The sequence below is a fragment of the Limanda limanda genome, chromosome 6, assembly GCF_963576545.1.
Source record: "Limanda limanda chromosome 6, fLimLim1.1, whole genome shotgun sequence".
Taxonomy (NCBI): Eukaryota; Metazoa; Chordata; class Actinopteri; order Pleuronectiformes; family Pleuronectidae; genus Limanda; species Limanda limanda.
In genome coordinates this window covers 22,131,443-22,143,477 of record NC_083641.1, presented here as the reverse complement: position 1 = coordinate 22,143,477, position 12,035 = coordinate 22,131,443, and the positions used below count along the sequence as shown (strand labels likewise).

Below are 12,035 nucleotides of genomic sequence, written 5' to 3'. Positions count from 1 at the left end.
TCTGCAGCCATGGGGGGGTCCAGCGACAAGCTTTTCTGCTGCAGGTGGATGCGCAACATTATCCCACTGGCCCACAGAGAAGAACTGTATCACATCCTGAGGATGATGGGGCCTCTGGTAAGAACTGACACAATGTTCTGGCTGCACATGTGGTTCTGGCTTCATGGGCGTCCTTGGCACTAAGTTGATTCATTCGCTGTAAGATAGATGAGAATGTTTTCTTTGAAATTCCTGGAAAAATAGACGTTGAGTGTTTGCTGTCGGTCAAACTAAAGCAGTGCTTTGCTTTGCCTTCGAGCGGCGGCTACAACCTGTTAGAGGGATGACTATGTGGTGGCTCGTTTGCAAAGAGAGCGATGCCAATTAAAAGTAACTTGTGGTTGCGATAATTGACAATGCATTACCTGTGAGCCGCTGCCTACATCAACTGCACCTCTGTCGATGTTTGTCTCTGCAGCTGCTCTCTCGAGTCCTCAATTACCTTCTTCCATTTGTGGTTACCGTGTTCTGTGGGCGTCTGGGAAATGAAGTGATGGCTGGCTACGGATTAGCTTCTGCTGTAAGTGGTCATCTCCCACGCTCCACATCTGTGTTGAGACCAATGTAGGAAAATGACAGGTGGAGATGTAATTTACAGAGAGTTGTTGGAATAAAATGACGAAATATTACCACCATAAACGCATCTAACCCTGATAGCTTTTACAGCTCGCTCACAAACCTGATGATTTAATCACTACATAGCGCATTTACTCTGATGAGTCATAGAAAAATGAATAAGTCCTCAAGTGTACATCAAATTAATTTACGTATGTTTCATATGTTTCATTTTCAGGCTATTAACATTACCACTGCAGCAATAGGATATGGTCTGGCACGAGCATGTGATACTTTGGTTGCTCAGGTTTGGGGAAAAAACTTTGCCCTCTGAATTTCTGCCCTGATCCTGAATTTCACCAACTCCTTGTGTTCATTACTCTTTGCCTTGAAATGATTAACATTGTCCATACGCTGTTGTGCAGACATTTGGTGGCAAGAACCTGCTGCGGGTGGGGGTGATCCTTCAGCGGACCAGCATCATCCTGCTGCTGTTCTGTCTGCCCTGCTGGGGTCTGCTCATCAACGCACAGCACATCCTGTTATGTCTGGGCCAGGAACCTGAGGTGGCCAGGTATCGAGCAGCACCGAACATGCATGCAAAACTCTCCGGGCTTTAGACAGACACAGAATCTGTATTCCATATACTGATCAGATGACATTTACCAGTTGTGGGTAACAGCTGAAAGTAGTAACAGGCGAAAGTCCACATACACTAACTTAACATTTCTTGTCATTTATACAGTGGAAATAAATGAGATTGAACAGTGTAAACATTTTTTTAAAGACATTTTCTTACCTTTAACTGGATCTGAATTCATCCTCTTGATTTCAGAATAGCACAGCTGTATATCACAGCCTTTCTTCCTGCGGTGCCAGTGAGTTTGGATTCTCTTACACCATTGTGTGCAAATTCAATAAATTTAAAATACTAAAAATAGTGATTACCTCAAACCTTAATGTCAACATATTTTATCCATCTTTGTCTTGCAGGCGATGTTTCTCTATAGACTTATGGTGTCTTATCTGCAGAACCAGGTGCATCACCTACTCTGTTCTCTTATTGCACACCATCTTAATATGCAGTCTTAATTATAGAAATTACATTTCTGAGAGAAGAGGTGTAAGTGGCACTCATCACATCTTCTGGTGTTTGCGTACTCAGGGTATAATATTGCCGCAGATGTACACTGCTGTTTTGGCAAACATAGCAAACTTGCTGACAAACTACGTCTTCCTCCACTGGCTGGATCTGGGAGTCAGGTGGGTGCGTTTTACACATTCAATGCAATAATTTAAATATAAAGTGAGCCATGACTCACTGTTATCACTGTGTGTGTGTTACAGTGGATCTGCTGCAGCCTACGCACTTTCTCAGATTTACATCTGTGTGTTTCTGTTTGCTTACATTTGGTGGAAGAAGCTGTATGTGAACACATGGGGAGGTGAGGGATATAGTATTTGCGGCCCCTCTGTTGCTGTCACACAGTACATCCTCCATCTTTTTTACACTCTACAAATGAGTTTCTCTCTCCCCCTGCAGGCTGGTCTGTGGAATCACTAGAGGAGTGGGGCTCCTACATGGAACTGGCCATTCCCAGTATACTCATGACTTGTTTTGAGTGGTGGATTTATGAGTTTGGAGGATTCTTTGCAGGTGAACAATATATTTCACTTGTTTTATTTAGAGCTCAGACAATCATCTTGAATGAACTGAACCTGATTTAAACTTTGAGTCATGGCTGAGATGTTATCTCTGTCTCTGATGATCAGGAATGCTGGGTGGGGATGAGCTGGCAGCTCAACATATTGTGGTGATGGTGTCATTCATAACCTACATGGTATTACTGCACAACAAAACAACACATTCACACATTTTCATCACATGGTTTATAATTGTTGTCCATTGGCATTACAATAATATTTTGTATGTGTGTTTTAATGTTATTTTCACCACAATCATGAATCCATAGTTCCCTCTTGCCATTCATGCTGCAGCATGTGCCCGTGTGGGTAACGCCCTCGGGGCAGGAGACACTGCTGGAGCATTCCTCACCGCCAAGTTATCGTTGGCTCTTTCAGGTCAGTTATGTACATGAATATTCTTTGGTTGTGTCCAATGTTAAGAAATCAGAATTTGTCTTCGATGTTTGCTGCAGTTCGACAGATCTCACAGCTCCTCTCTTTCAGTCAGCGTCTCTGTGCTCCTGGGTCTGGTGCTTGGCTCCACGAAAACAGTGATTGGCTACGTGTTCAGCTCTGATGAGTGAGTCTTCTCATCTGCACACACACACACGTATGATTGAGTGAACAGTGCAGTTCCTGCAACTGCCAAACACACACTTTTAATTATCATTCCAGGAAGATCATAAATCTGGTCTCCCACTCGATGAACGCATACTGTTTCCTTCAGATCTTTGATGGTCTTGTGGTGAGTCCACCAACTTGTCTTGTGTGATTCCGAGCAAACATCATATCAAACATGAAATGTGTTTTTCCTTCTCTTAGTGTACGTGCATTGGCATCATCTTGGGCACGGGGAGACAGAAGATAGGAGCTGTGGCTAATTTCATAGGCTACTACTGCATAGGACTTCCTCTTGTTGTTACTCTAATGTTTGTTGCAAAGCTGAGACTTTTGGGTAAATAAAGGGATGTTTTATTATATTACTGCAAAGTAATAGCAGTTTTAGAAATGAAGCCTGCTGCGCAGTCTACAGACTACTCTGTATTTTTTCCTGCAGGATTTTGGCTGGGACTGCTCATTTGTGTCGTTATACAATCCACCTTCTACATCATTGTCATCTTCAAGCTGAACTGGAAGAAGATGACAGAGGAGGTATATGCAGGGACTCGGCTTTTTAACAGCTTTTTGTTACACGCATGCAAAAGGAGAAATGGGTTTTTGTATCTGCTTGTTTGCAGGCTGTGAAACGAGCTGAGAAGAAGGTGCACATGACGTTATTAAGTACAGCTGCCTTGTCCGACCCACTGGATGACAGCACTGCTGGCCACACAGCGATTAATGGGAACGTAAGTGGCCTGTTGCTCTGAACACTCACGACCCAGCAATCATTGTTATGTGTTCACTTTGTTTTCTGTGTAATTTTTTACTTATATAACTTTAAATACCTTTAGGTGTATGACTTTCATTGCTTGACTACGTTTCCGTTGACCTCAGATTTCAGACGGCCTCTGCACTAATGCTTGATAGATTGGATGTTTTGATGTTGTGATAAGTTGAACCTTGAGAGTCTGCATTGTCACGAGGTTAATGGGCATCCTGACATTTATAGTGAACTAGACTGTTACTTGTTAACTCCCATTTGGTATAACATTGAAGTGCTTCAAGTATTTTTTATTGGGGGGGGGTTGACTCTCTGCACGTGTGTTGTTGTGTGTGACCGTTAATCTTCTCTGTTGATAAACAGACATGTTGTAAACTTGAGTACAGCCAATCCAGACTAATTGAGTTATTTTATATTATTTTAATCACGACTGTAAACACTGGTTAGAAATTGTTCATTGTGATTGCTGTCCTCATGATTTAACCAAATAAAGTTTTATAAAGTTTTTCTTCTCTAGTCGGTGGACGGCTACGTGTCTGTGAAATCTGAGGCTCATGACGGGAACACTGAGACACAAGGGGAACACGTAGTTCAGCAGGACAGAGGAGGTCTCTCCACCACCCAGCTGGTGCTCAGGCGGGGCCTCACTGTGTTTGCGGTGGTTGGACTTCTGGTGGCGGGAGCGGGTGTGCACCTCCTCGTGCCCTTACCAGAGACTCTGCCTACTCCCAACGATACGATGGACTGGGTCAATACTACATATAGTCCAGATCAAACCTTCTCCACTGTGTTGTCCCAGTAGAAGAGACAGTATCACCTCGAGAGTCTTGATCATGAAATCATTGGATTTATCTTTGAGTAGCTCAGGGCTTAACTGTGGTTTGACTGAAATGTAAAACAAAGGAATGGTCCAGCTGTAATATCTTTGCTTTGAGAGATTCATTCATTGTTTGAATTATAACTTCCCCCTCTTAGTTTTAAAATAGTTTTTTCTCATTACATTAATTTCACAATTACCTTCAATAAAGATACTGGTTCAACAGACTTCTTTAAAACCCATGTCTGGTCTCATGAGAGCATACACTGATGGAGATGATTTGTAGACACGTGAAAATACTTTCTGACTAATTGAATTGAGAAAGTAATTAGGGTTTGTGCTTTGAATCATGAATCATTATTTGCTTTTATATCGAGTGGTGTTTTTACTGTGATTAAAATAAGACAAAGTGCAGCTTATCATTAAATGGCTTATGAATGTTAAAGGTTCAGTGTGTAAGATTTAATGACATCTATAGGTGAAGAGGCATATTGCAGCTGAATACCCCTCACTTCACCCTCCCCTTCCAAACATTAAAGGGAACCTGTGGCAGCCTTCAGATGTCATAAAAACTCAAAAGGTGTTTGGTTTGTCCACTTTGGGCTACTGTAAAAACAATGGCTGCCTCCATAGAGAGGACCTGCCCTATGTAAATAAAAAGCATTTCAATATAAAGGACCAGTTCTAGGGTGCAGAATACAACAATTTAGATTAAACACACTAGTGAAAACATTTCTGCCAATAGATCCCTTTCACCTAATTCTTACACACTGAACCTTCAATTATATAAATATTTATTTCTGGTTCCATTTCTAGCCATAGATATGAAAATGGGTTTTCTCTTTGTAGTGACGACAACATCTGATAATGGGACAATTAGAGGAACCAGAGGTTGAAAATAGTTTATTTTAAACTTTAAACAACCCAAATCAAAGCTTTCTTGCTTCCGAGTCCAACATCTTATCGTCTTTGTTTTGATTGCAGGCCTGTTTCTTGTCCCTCTCTCATGATCTCTGTTGTTTCAGCTGGCTTTGGCTCACTGCCATGGAGGCTGTGGCCGCCACATGATTTCTCTCCTTTTCATCATCCCTGACAGCAGCTTAGATAAGTTCATCAGACAGATCACGGACAGACACTTCAGTGGAAGGACCTGCGTTGGCATCTCCTGTGGTAGATATGGGCGGTTTGAGGAACAAGCTTTTCTGCTGCGGGTGGGTTCCCCAGGCCCACAGAGAGGAACTCAACCACGTGCTGAGGATGACAGGCCCTCTGGTAAGGACCGGCGCCGTTCACTTACCCGTCTGTTAGCGACCGTGTGGGCTTGGGCTTCTCCTGCTGAAGATAGATGATAGAGTTTCATTAGAAACTTAACCCATGTGGATGTTTGTCTCTCCAGCTTCTCTCTCGAATCCTCAATTACCTCCTTCCATTTGTGGTCACCATGTTCTGTGGGCGTCTGGGAAATGAAGTGATGGCTGGCTACGGGCTAGCCTCGGCTGTAAGTACGCTGCAGGGCTGTGGTGCGGAGGCCAACATGAGAAACATGGAGAATTCTACATCAAACTAATTTAAGCATGTTTCATTGTCATTTTCAGACTATTAATATCACCTCTGTAGCAACAGGATATGGACTGGGCTTGACATGTGATACATTGGTCTCTCAGGTCTGGAAATCCATTTAGAGAATTCCCTGTTTGTTTGTTTTTTGTTTTGTTTTTTCCACCGACCCCTGACTCCCCTCCTTTAAAATGTAAATATCTTGTGCAGACATTTGGTGGAAAGAACCTGCTGCGGGTGGGGGTGATCCTTCAGCGGGGCATCATCATCCTGCTGCTGTTCTGTCTGCCCTGCTGGGGTCTGCTGCTCAACGCCCAGCCCATCCTGTTATGTGTGGGCCAGGACCCGGAGGTGGCCAGGTTAGAAATTGAGACATCATCCACTGGACTTTAACAAACATCTCTGTATCTCTGTATTCAAATCACAGATTGACTGAATCATTTTGGTTCAGTCTGTATTACAAATATTGACCCATTGACATCTCAATTTAATAGCAGTTTGAATTCCTCTCATGTATTTGAATGATTACAATTAGGGTTGCAAAATTCCGGGAATATTCAAAGTTTAACTTTCCATGGGAATTAACGGGAATTAATGGGAATATACGGGAATTAATGGGAATAAACGAGAATATACGGGAATTAACGGGAATAAACTGGAAATGTTGTGGGTAATTTATACTAACTGTATTTACCTTGTCATATACAGACATAAATACAAATATTTAGTTTTGTCATAGGCTGATTTGAGCCCTGTGGAAACTTTGGGCAGTTGACTATATGCTTCTGCATCGTTGTGTCATTCTTAACATAGGTCTTTGCACAGTATTTGCAAATGTACACAGCCTTTCCTTCTACATTGGATGGGGTGAAATGTCTCCACACATGAGAGTGCACATGTCATTGTTCTGTAGAATAAGATGAGAAAAAAGTTTGTAAAAAAAACGCTAATGCAATGCCAGAGATATAAATAGTTAGCCAAACAATTGGAATCGTCCGTAAACATATTTTACAATTGATGGATAAATGAATGGAAATAGGCTAGATGAACAGATGAACAATCCTCAATCAGCATGCTCATATATTTTCCCCAGTAATATCATCGAAACTTACCTGACTAGTCCTTCACTCTACAGCAGGCCTCAGTAGCCCTGCTGTAGTGTGAAGGATGCTGGGAGTTATCTGTGCATGTGATGGAAGAATGCACAGTGGGGTTGAAATTCAACGTGCAGCGTGTGCTGCATTCCATACATCTTTAAAATAGAGTTTTTAATGATGTTTTTATTGCTCAGCGTTTAATTTGCGTTTTTTTTTTTTTTTTCAAAATTCCCCAAATTCTCAAGCTAAACTTCCCATGGAAAGTTTCCGGAAAATTCCGGAAATTTACCGGAAACTTTCTGCCGCTTTGCAACCCTAATTACAATATATAAAGTGCCTTTTGCTCTTATGTTTGTAAAAGGGAACCCATGTCGAGGTTTTAAGGCCTATGAGGCAAACCTTGACTTGTGAATATGGGCTGTACAAACAGCATTGTACTTGACATGTGTTGCAAATATATATATTAGTTGCATTATTAGATGTTGATCAATAAGGAACTAAATTAGGTTGTAAAAGCTGAAGCCTGTATGTTGTTTGTATATTGCCTTTCATCTGAACTGAATACAGCCTATTGATTTCAGAATAGCCCAGCTGTATATCACAGCCTTCCTCCCTGCTGTACCTGTGAGTCCTGACTCGTCTCTCATCTTTATGCAACAATCCAACTCATTTTCAGTTATTATTTTTCTGCATAACAAATAAATCCATCTTTTTATTAATCTTTCTATGCAGGCAATGTTCCTGCATCATCTTCAGGTTTCTTACCTCCAGAACCAGGTGCATTGATGTCCTAAACCAATTCTGTGATCATTCTGTATCATCTTATTTCGGTATTGATGGGAAAGCTCTAAGTGGCAGTAATCACGTTGCCTGGTGTTTGCGTACTCAGGGTATAATATTGCCGCAAATGTACGCTGCTGCTCTGGCAAACATAGCAAACGTGCTGACAAACTACATCTTTCTTCACTGGCTGGATCTGGAGGTTGGGTAGGTGTACTCGTCAGAAAATTATTTAAATCTGAATGAACATGATTACACACACTGACATCACTGCATCTGTGTGTGTGTGTGTGTGTGTTACAGCGGATCTGCTGCAGCCAACACACTCTCTCAGATTTACATCTGTGTGTTTCTGTTTGCTTACATCCGGTGGAAGAAGCTGCATGTGAACACATGGGGAGGTGAGTTATCCAACTTTATTTGTTTAGCCTATATTCACAAATAACAATTTGTCTCAGAGGGCTTAAGGAGGCATGACGTCATCTGTTCTTAACCCCTTAACAAGAATATAATTATAACAGAACTTAAAAACCTCAGAGAGAGCCACATGTGAGGATCCCTCTCCCGGGACAGAAGTGCAATAGCTGCAACATGGAACTGAGAATATCAACAACATTTTTACAACAGTGATTAGAAGAAAAAGTTTGTAAAATAAAGGAAAAATGTGTCAATGTTTAAGGATTTATTTATGAGAAAAGTGAGAGGCGGTGGACTAGTGGCAGAAAATTGGACTAAGGGCAGAAAAGGTCTCTGGTTCGTCTCTGGTTCGACTCCATGGAGAAACAACAAAAAGACGAACCTGGATGGATCTGTCCAAAAATCCAAGAGGATTCTCCTTACCCTGTCTAGTGCCCCTGAGCAAGGCACCTTACTCCCCCAACATCTGCTCCCCGGGCACCGTACATGGCTGCTCACTGCTCTGTGTGTCCTGCACCAGATGGGTTAAAAGCAGAGGTTAAATTTCCCTCCTTGCATGAGTGTGCTTGTGCATGTCTGTGCATGTGTTTGGGACAAATAAAAACATGTATCTTAATAGTAGAATATGTCATTAGGTGTTTTGTGTGTCAAGAAGTCTTCTTGTAATCATATTATCAACAGTCCATGATCAGCTAGTGAACACTGGTTGTTTTCTCTCTGTATAAGTGAGTGTGTCTCTCCCCCTGCAGGCTGGTCTGTGGAATCACTGCAGGAATGGGGCTCCTTTATGAAACTGGCCATTCCCAGTACACTCATGAAGTGCTTCGAGTGGTGGGTTTATGACCTGGGGGGATTCTTTGCAGGTAATCCATTTATTTTAATTTCTGTTTCATAGGAACAGATTACAACTTTTTTAATTCTCTTTGTCTCTGACGATCAGGAATGCTGGGTGAAGATGAGCTGGCAGCGCAACATGTTGTGATAATGGTGTCATTCATAACCTACATGGTAACTACTGCTACTTCAACCGATTCTGCAGATAGAGTGCTAAATTCTCAAATTAAAAAACTGTTTTCATATTTGAACTAGGGCTGGGCAACGATTAAAAGTTTTAATCGCGATTAATAGCATGATTTCCCTGATTAATCGCGATTAATCGCATTTGTATACGCAAAATCCAATAATAAATTAAAAAGTAGTGTATAGCGCAATTTTATTTTCAATGTTCTGCCATATGAACGAAAGTGCCATAACATTTGTTGTGCAAACACTTTTAACATCAGCATTTAATACAGTAGCAGTTAAATAAAATATTCAGTGTAAATCTCAATTTAACAATGTTATCAAAGCAAATACAAAATTAAAGCTCAATGCCACTGCCAGGGCATTAATGTTATCCTCTTCGTTATGAAAAATGTATACTCCTCCCTGCGTCTAACGTAGTCTGCCGAAGCCTCGCTCCGCTCGCTGTTTCGTTGAGTGATTTGCTGATATCAACTGTGTGTTTTGCATTCAGGTAATATTTTAGACTGGAAGTACTCCGGTGATAAGAAAATTCACCTTGGCAGTGGCTACAAATTACTTTGGTTCTGTCGACTCCGCCGTCTGGAAGGACTTTAAAATGAAAATGGCCATGTAAAAGCTCCGTACCCTTATCCATGGTTGTTTATCCGCCAATTATTTTCTTTTTTCCGGTTCCGCAGCAGTCAGCAACAGACTTCACAAAATAAAAGCCTGACTTTCACAATAAAACAATAAATAATCAAACCTGAGTTAATGCGAGATAAAATAATTGTCTGAGTTAAATAAGTGATGAGTACTCGATTAAAGTGAATTAACTTTCCCAGCCCTAATTTGAACTTAAATTTTTTTTTTCACCCTCGGTCAGATTAATACAAATTTTATGAGCACTATAAGGAAAAAATGCTTTTTCATACTAGCCCTAACCAAAATGCTGAATCCATAGTGCCCTCTGGGTATTCAAGCTGCAGCATGTGCCCGTGTGGGTAACGCTCTCGGTGCGGGAGACAGTGCCAGGGCAATTCTTACCAGCAAGGTTTCCCTCACTCTTGCAGGTCAGTTTTTTTTCTAGCTGTTATTTCATTGTTATTACATATTTATTTATTCTGTCCTCAAGATGAGTATTCTGATATAATTATTGCACATTTATTTTTTATAAATATAGACTGTTAACCTATCTGTGTGTTCATCTTGTAAACATTATTCTGTCTTTTAACACTAACTGTCTACTCACAACTTATTTCTGCTGCCAAAGAGTTTCCCAGCAATTTCTTTTCCCACACGATGACACTTAACAATAATAATAAACATCTGGAATCTATTTTTATTTTGTGTCTCCGCTGTTTGACGGATCGCGCAGCTCCTCTCTTTCAGGCAGCATCGCAGTGGTCGAGGGTCTGGTGCTTTTCTCCACTAAATCCGTGATTGGCTTCATCTTCACCTCTGATGAGTGAGTCTCCAAACTAACCCTCGCTCCCTTTACTGGGACTGTTCAAGTGCTGGTGCTGCACATAAAGATTTAGCAGGATAAAGAGATGTTAATTATAAACCTGATTCCAGGAAGATCATAAATCTGGTCTCCTACTTGATGAACGCGTACTGTTTCCTTCAGTTCTTCGATGGTCTGGTGGTGAGAACTGTTTTTATTCTGCAGTTGCCATTGAGTTCAATATAAAAGTCTCATTTATCCAAACATATGGAGGCCAGCGGAGTGACAGCTCATCATAATCAGAGATTTTTTCTGTTTGCATCCTAGTGTGTGTGCACCGGCATCTTCCTGGGCGCGGGCAAACAGAAGATACCAGCTGTGGCTAATCTCATTGGATACTACTGTATAGGCCTTTTACTTGGTGTTACTCTAATGTTCGTTGCAAAGCTGGGAGTTCTGGGTAATTGCATGAAACAAAAAACTTTTTTTAATGAAGCCTGCTGTGTACATATAACTGACTAATCCATCTTTTTCGCTGCAGGGTTTTGGCTGGGGCTGCTTGTCTGTGTCATTTTACAATCCACCTTCTACATCACTGTCATCTTCAAGCTGAACTGGGAGAAGATTACCGAGGAGGTACTGAACGCAAGGACACTGAATTTGGTATTGTAGTCAGTTGCCGAGACACTGTGCTTGCAGAGGCTTCTTCTACATTTTACACACGTGAGATCAGGAGGACTTGAAAACTGGGTTTAATCTTTCAGACGGTGATTCGAGCTCAGAAAAACACTCACATGACGTTGTTAAGGGCAACAGCTGATGTAGACGCAGCGGTTGACAACACAACAAGTAATGACAATGTAAGTAGCTGAAAAGTGTTTGGTCTCAGTAGGATCTCACATAATTAAGTCATGGAGAATATTATTGTTTCTCCCTCCAGCCTGTGCATGGTGACACGAGAGCCGGGGGGCGTGACGGGAGCAGTGAGACACACGGGGGCCATGTGGGGCCGCAGCAGAACAGAGGTGGTCTCTCCACCACCCAGCTGCTGCTCAGACGAGGCCTCACTGTGCTGGCGGCAGTCGGGCTTCTGGCGGTGGGAGCGAGTGTGCACCTCCTCGTGCCCTTACCAGAGACCCCATCCTCAAAGAGCAATGAAACAACGGACTGGATCAATACTACGTACTCTCCCCATCAAATCTTCTCCACCGTGTTGCTCCCAAATGAAGAGTCAGACAGACCTTGAGAATTTAAATT

General features: G+C 41.8%; 2 protein-coding genes across 2 annotated transcripts; both read left to right on the top strand.

Annotated features, from left to right (window-relative positions):
• Nucleotides 1-4,463, top strand: LOC133002950 (multidrug and toxin extrusion protein 1-like). The gene is made up of 17 exons (XM_061072538.1): nt 1-117; nt 458-559; nt 833-901; nt 1,020-1,168; nt 1,430-1,472; nt 1,588-1,632; nt 1,760-1,857; nt 1,942-2,039; nt 2,138-2,251; nt 2,368-2,435; nt 2,568-2,676; nt 2,785-2,860; nt 2,956-3,025; nt 3,103-3,235; nt 3,338-3,432; nt 3,519-3,626; nt 4,179-4,463. Exons 1-17 carry the CDS (start codon nt 10-12, stop codon nt 4,461-4,463), a joined length of 1,770 nt encoding a protein of 589 aa, XP_060928521.1. The 5' UTR covers nt 1-9.
• A 1,191-nt stretch (nt 4,464-5,654) lies between these two features.
• On the top strand, nt 5,655-12,024 carry LOC133002949 (multidrug and toxin extrusion protein 1-like). The gene is made up of 17 exons (XM_061072537.1): nt 5,655-5,750; nt 5,875-5,976; nt 6,074-6,142; nt 6,246-6,394; nt 7,714-7,756; nt 7,865-7,909; nt 8,022-8,119; nt 8,216-8,313; nt 9,079-9,192; nt 9,270-9,337; nt 10,296-10,404; nt 10,724-10,799; nt 10,910-10,979; nt 11,106-11,238; nt 11,320-11,414; nt 11,543-11,638; nt 11,719-12,024. Exons 1-17 carry the CDS (start codon nt 5,655-5,657, stop codon nt 12,022-12,024), a joined length of 1,767 nt encoding a protein of 588 aa, XP_060928520.1.
• Nucleotides 12,025-12,035: the final 11 nt, after the last annotated feature.

Bases quoted from the DNA above. Each gene is read 5' to 3' on its own strand.
- LOC133002949 (XM_061072537.1), top strand. From the start codon at position 5,655: ATGGGCGGTTTGAGGAACAAGCTTTTCTGCTGCGGGTGGGTTCCCCAG. The intron at 7,757-7,864 runs GTGAGTCCTGAC...CTTTCTATGCAG, and splicing joins CCTTCCTCCCTGCTGTACCT to GCAATGTTCCTGCATCATCT. The intron at 10,800-10,909 runs GTGAGTCTCCAA...ACCTGATTCCAG, and splicing joins TTCATCTTCACCTCTGATGA to GAAGATCATAAATCTGGTCT.
- LOC133002950 (XM_061072538.1), top strand. From the start codon at position 10: ATGGGGGGGTCCAGCGACAAGCTTTTCTGCTGCAGGTGGATGCGCAAC. The intron at 560-832 runs GTAAGTGGTCAT...TTTCATTTTCAG, and splicing joins GCTACGGATTAGCTTCTGCT to GCTATTAACATTACCACTGC. The intron at 1,633-1,759 runs GTGCATCACCTA...TTGCGTACTCAG, and splicing joins TGTCTTATCTGCAGAACCAG to GGTATAATATTGCCGCAGAT.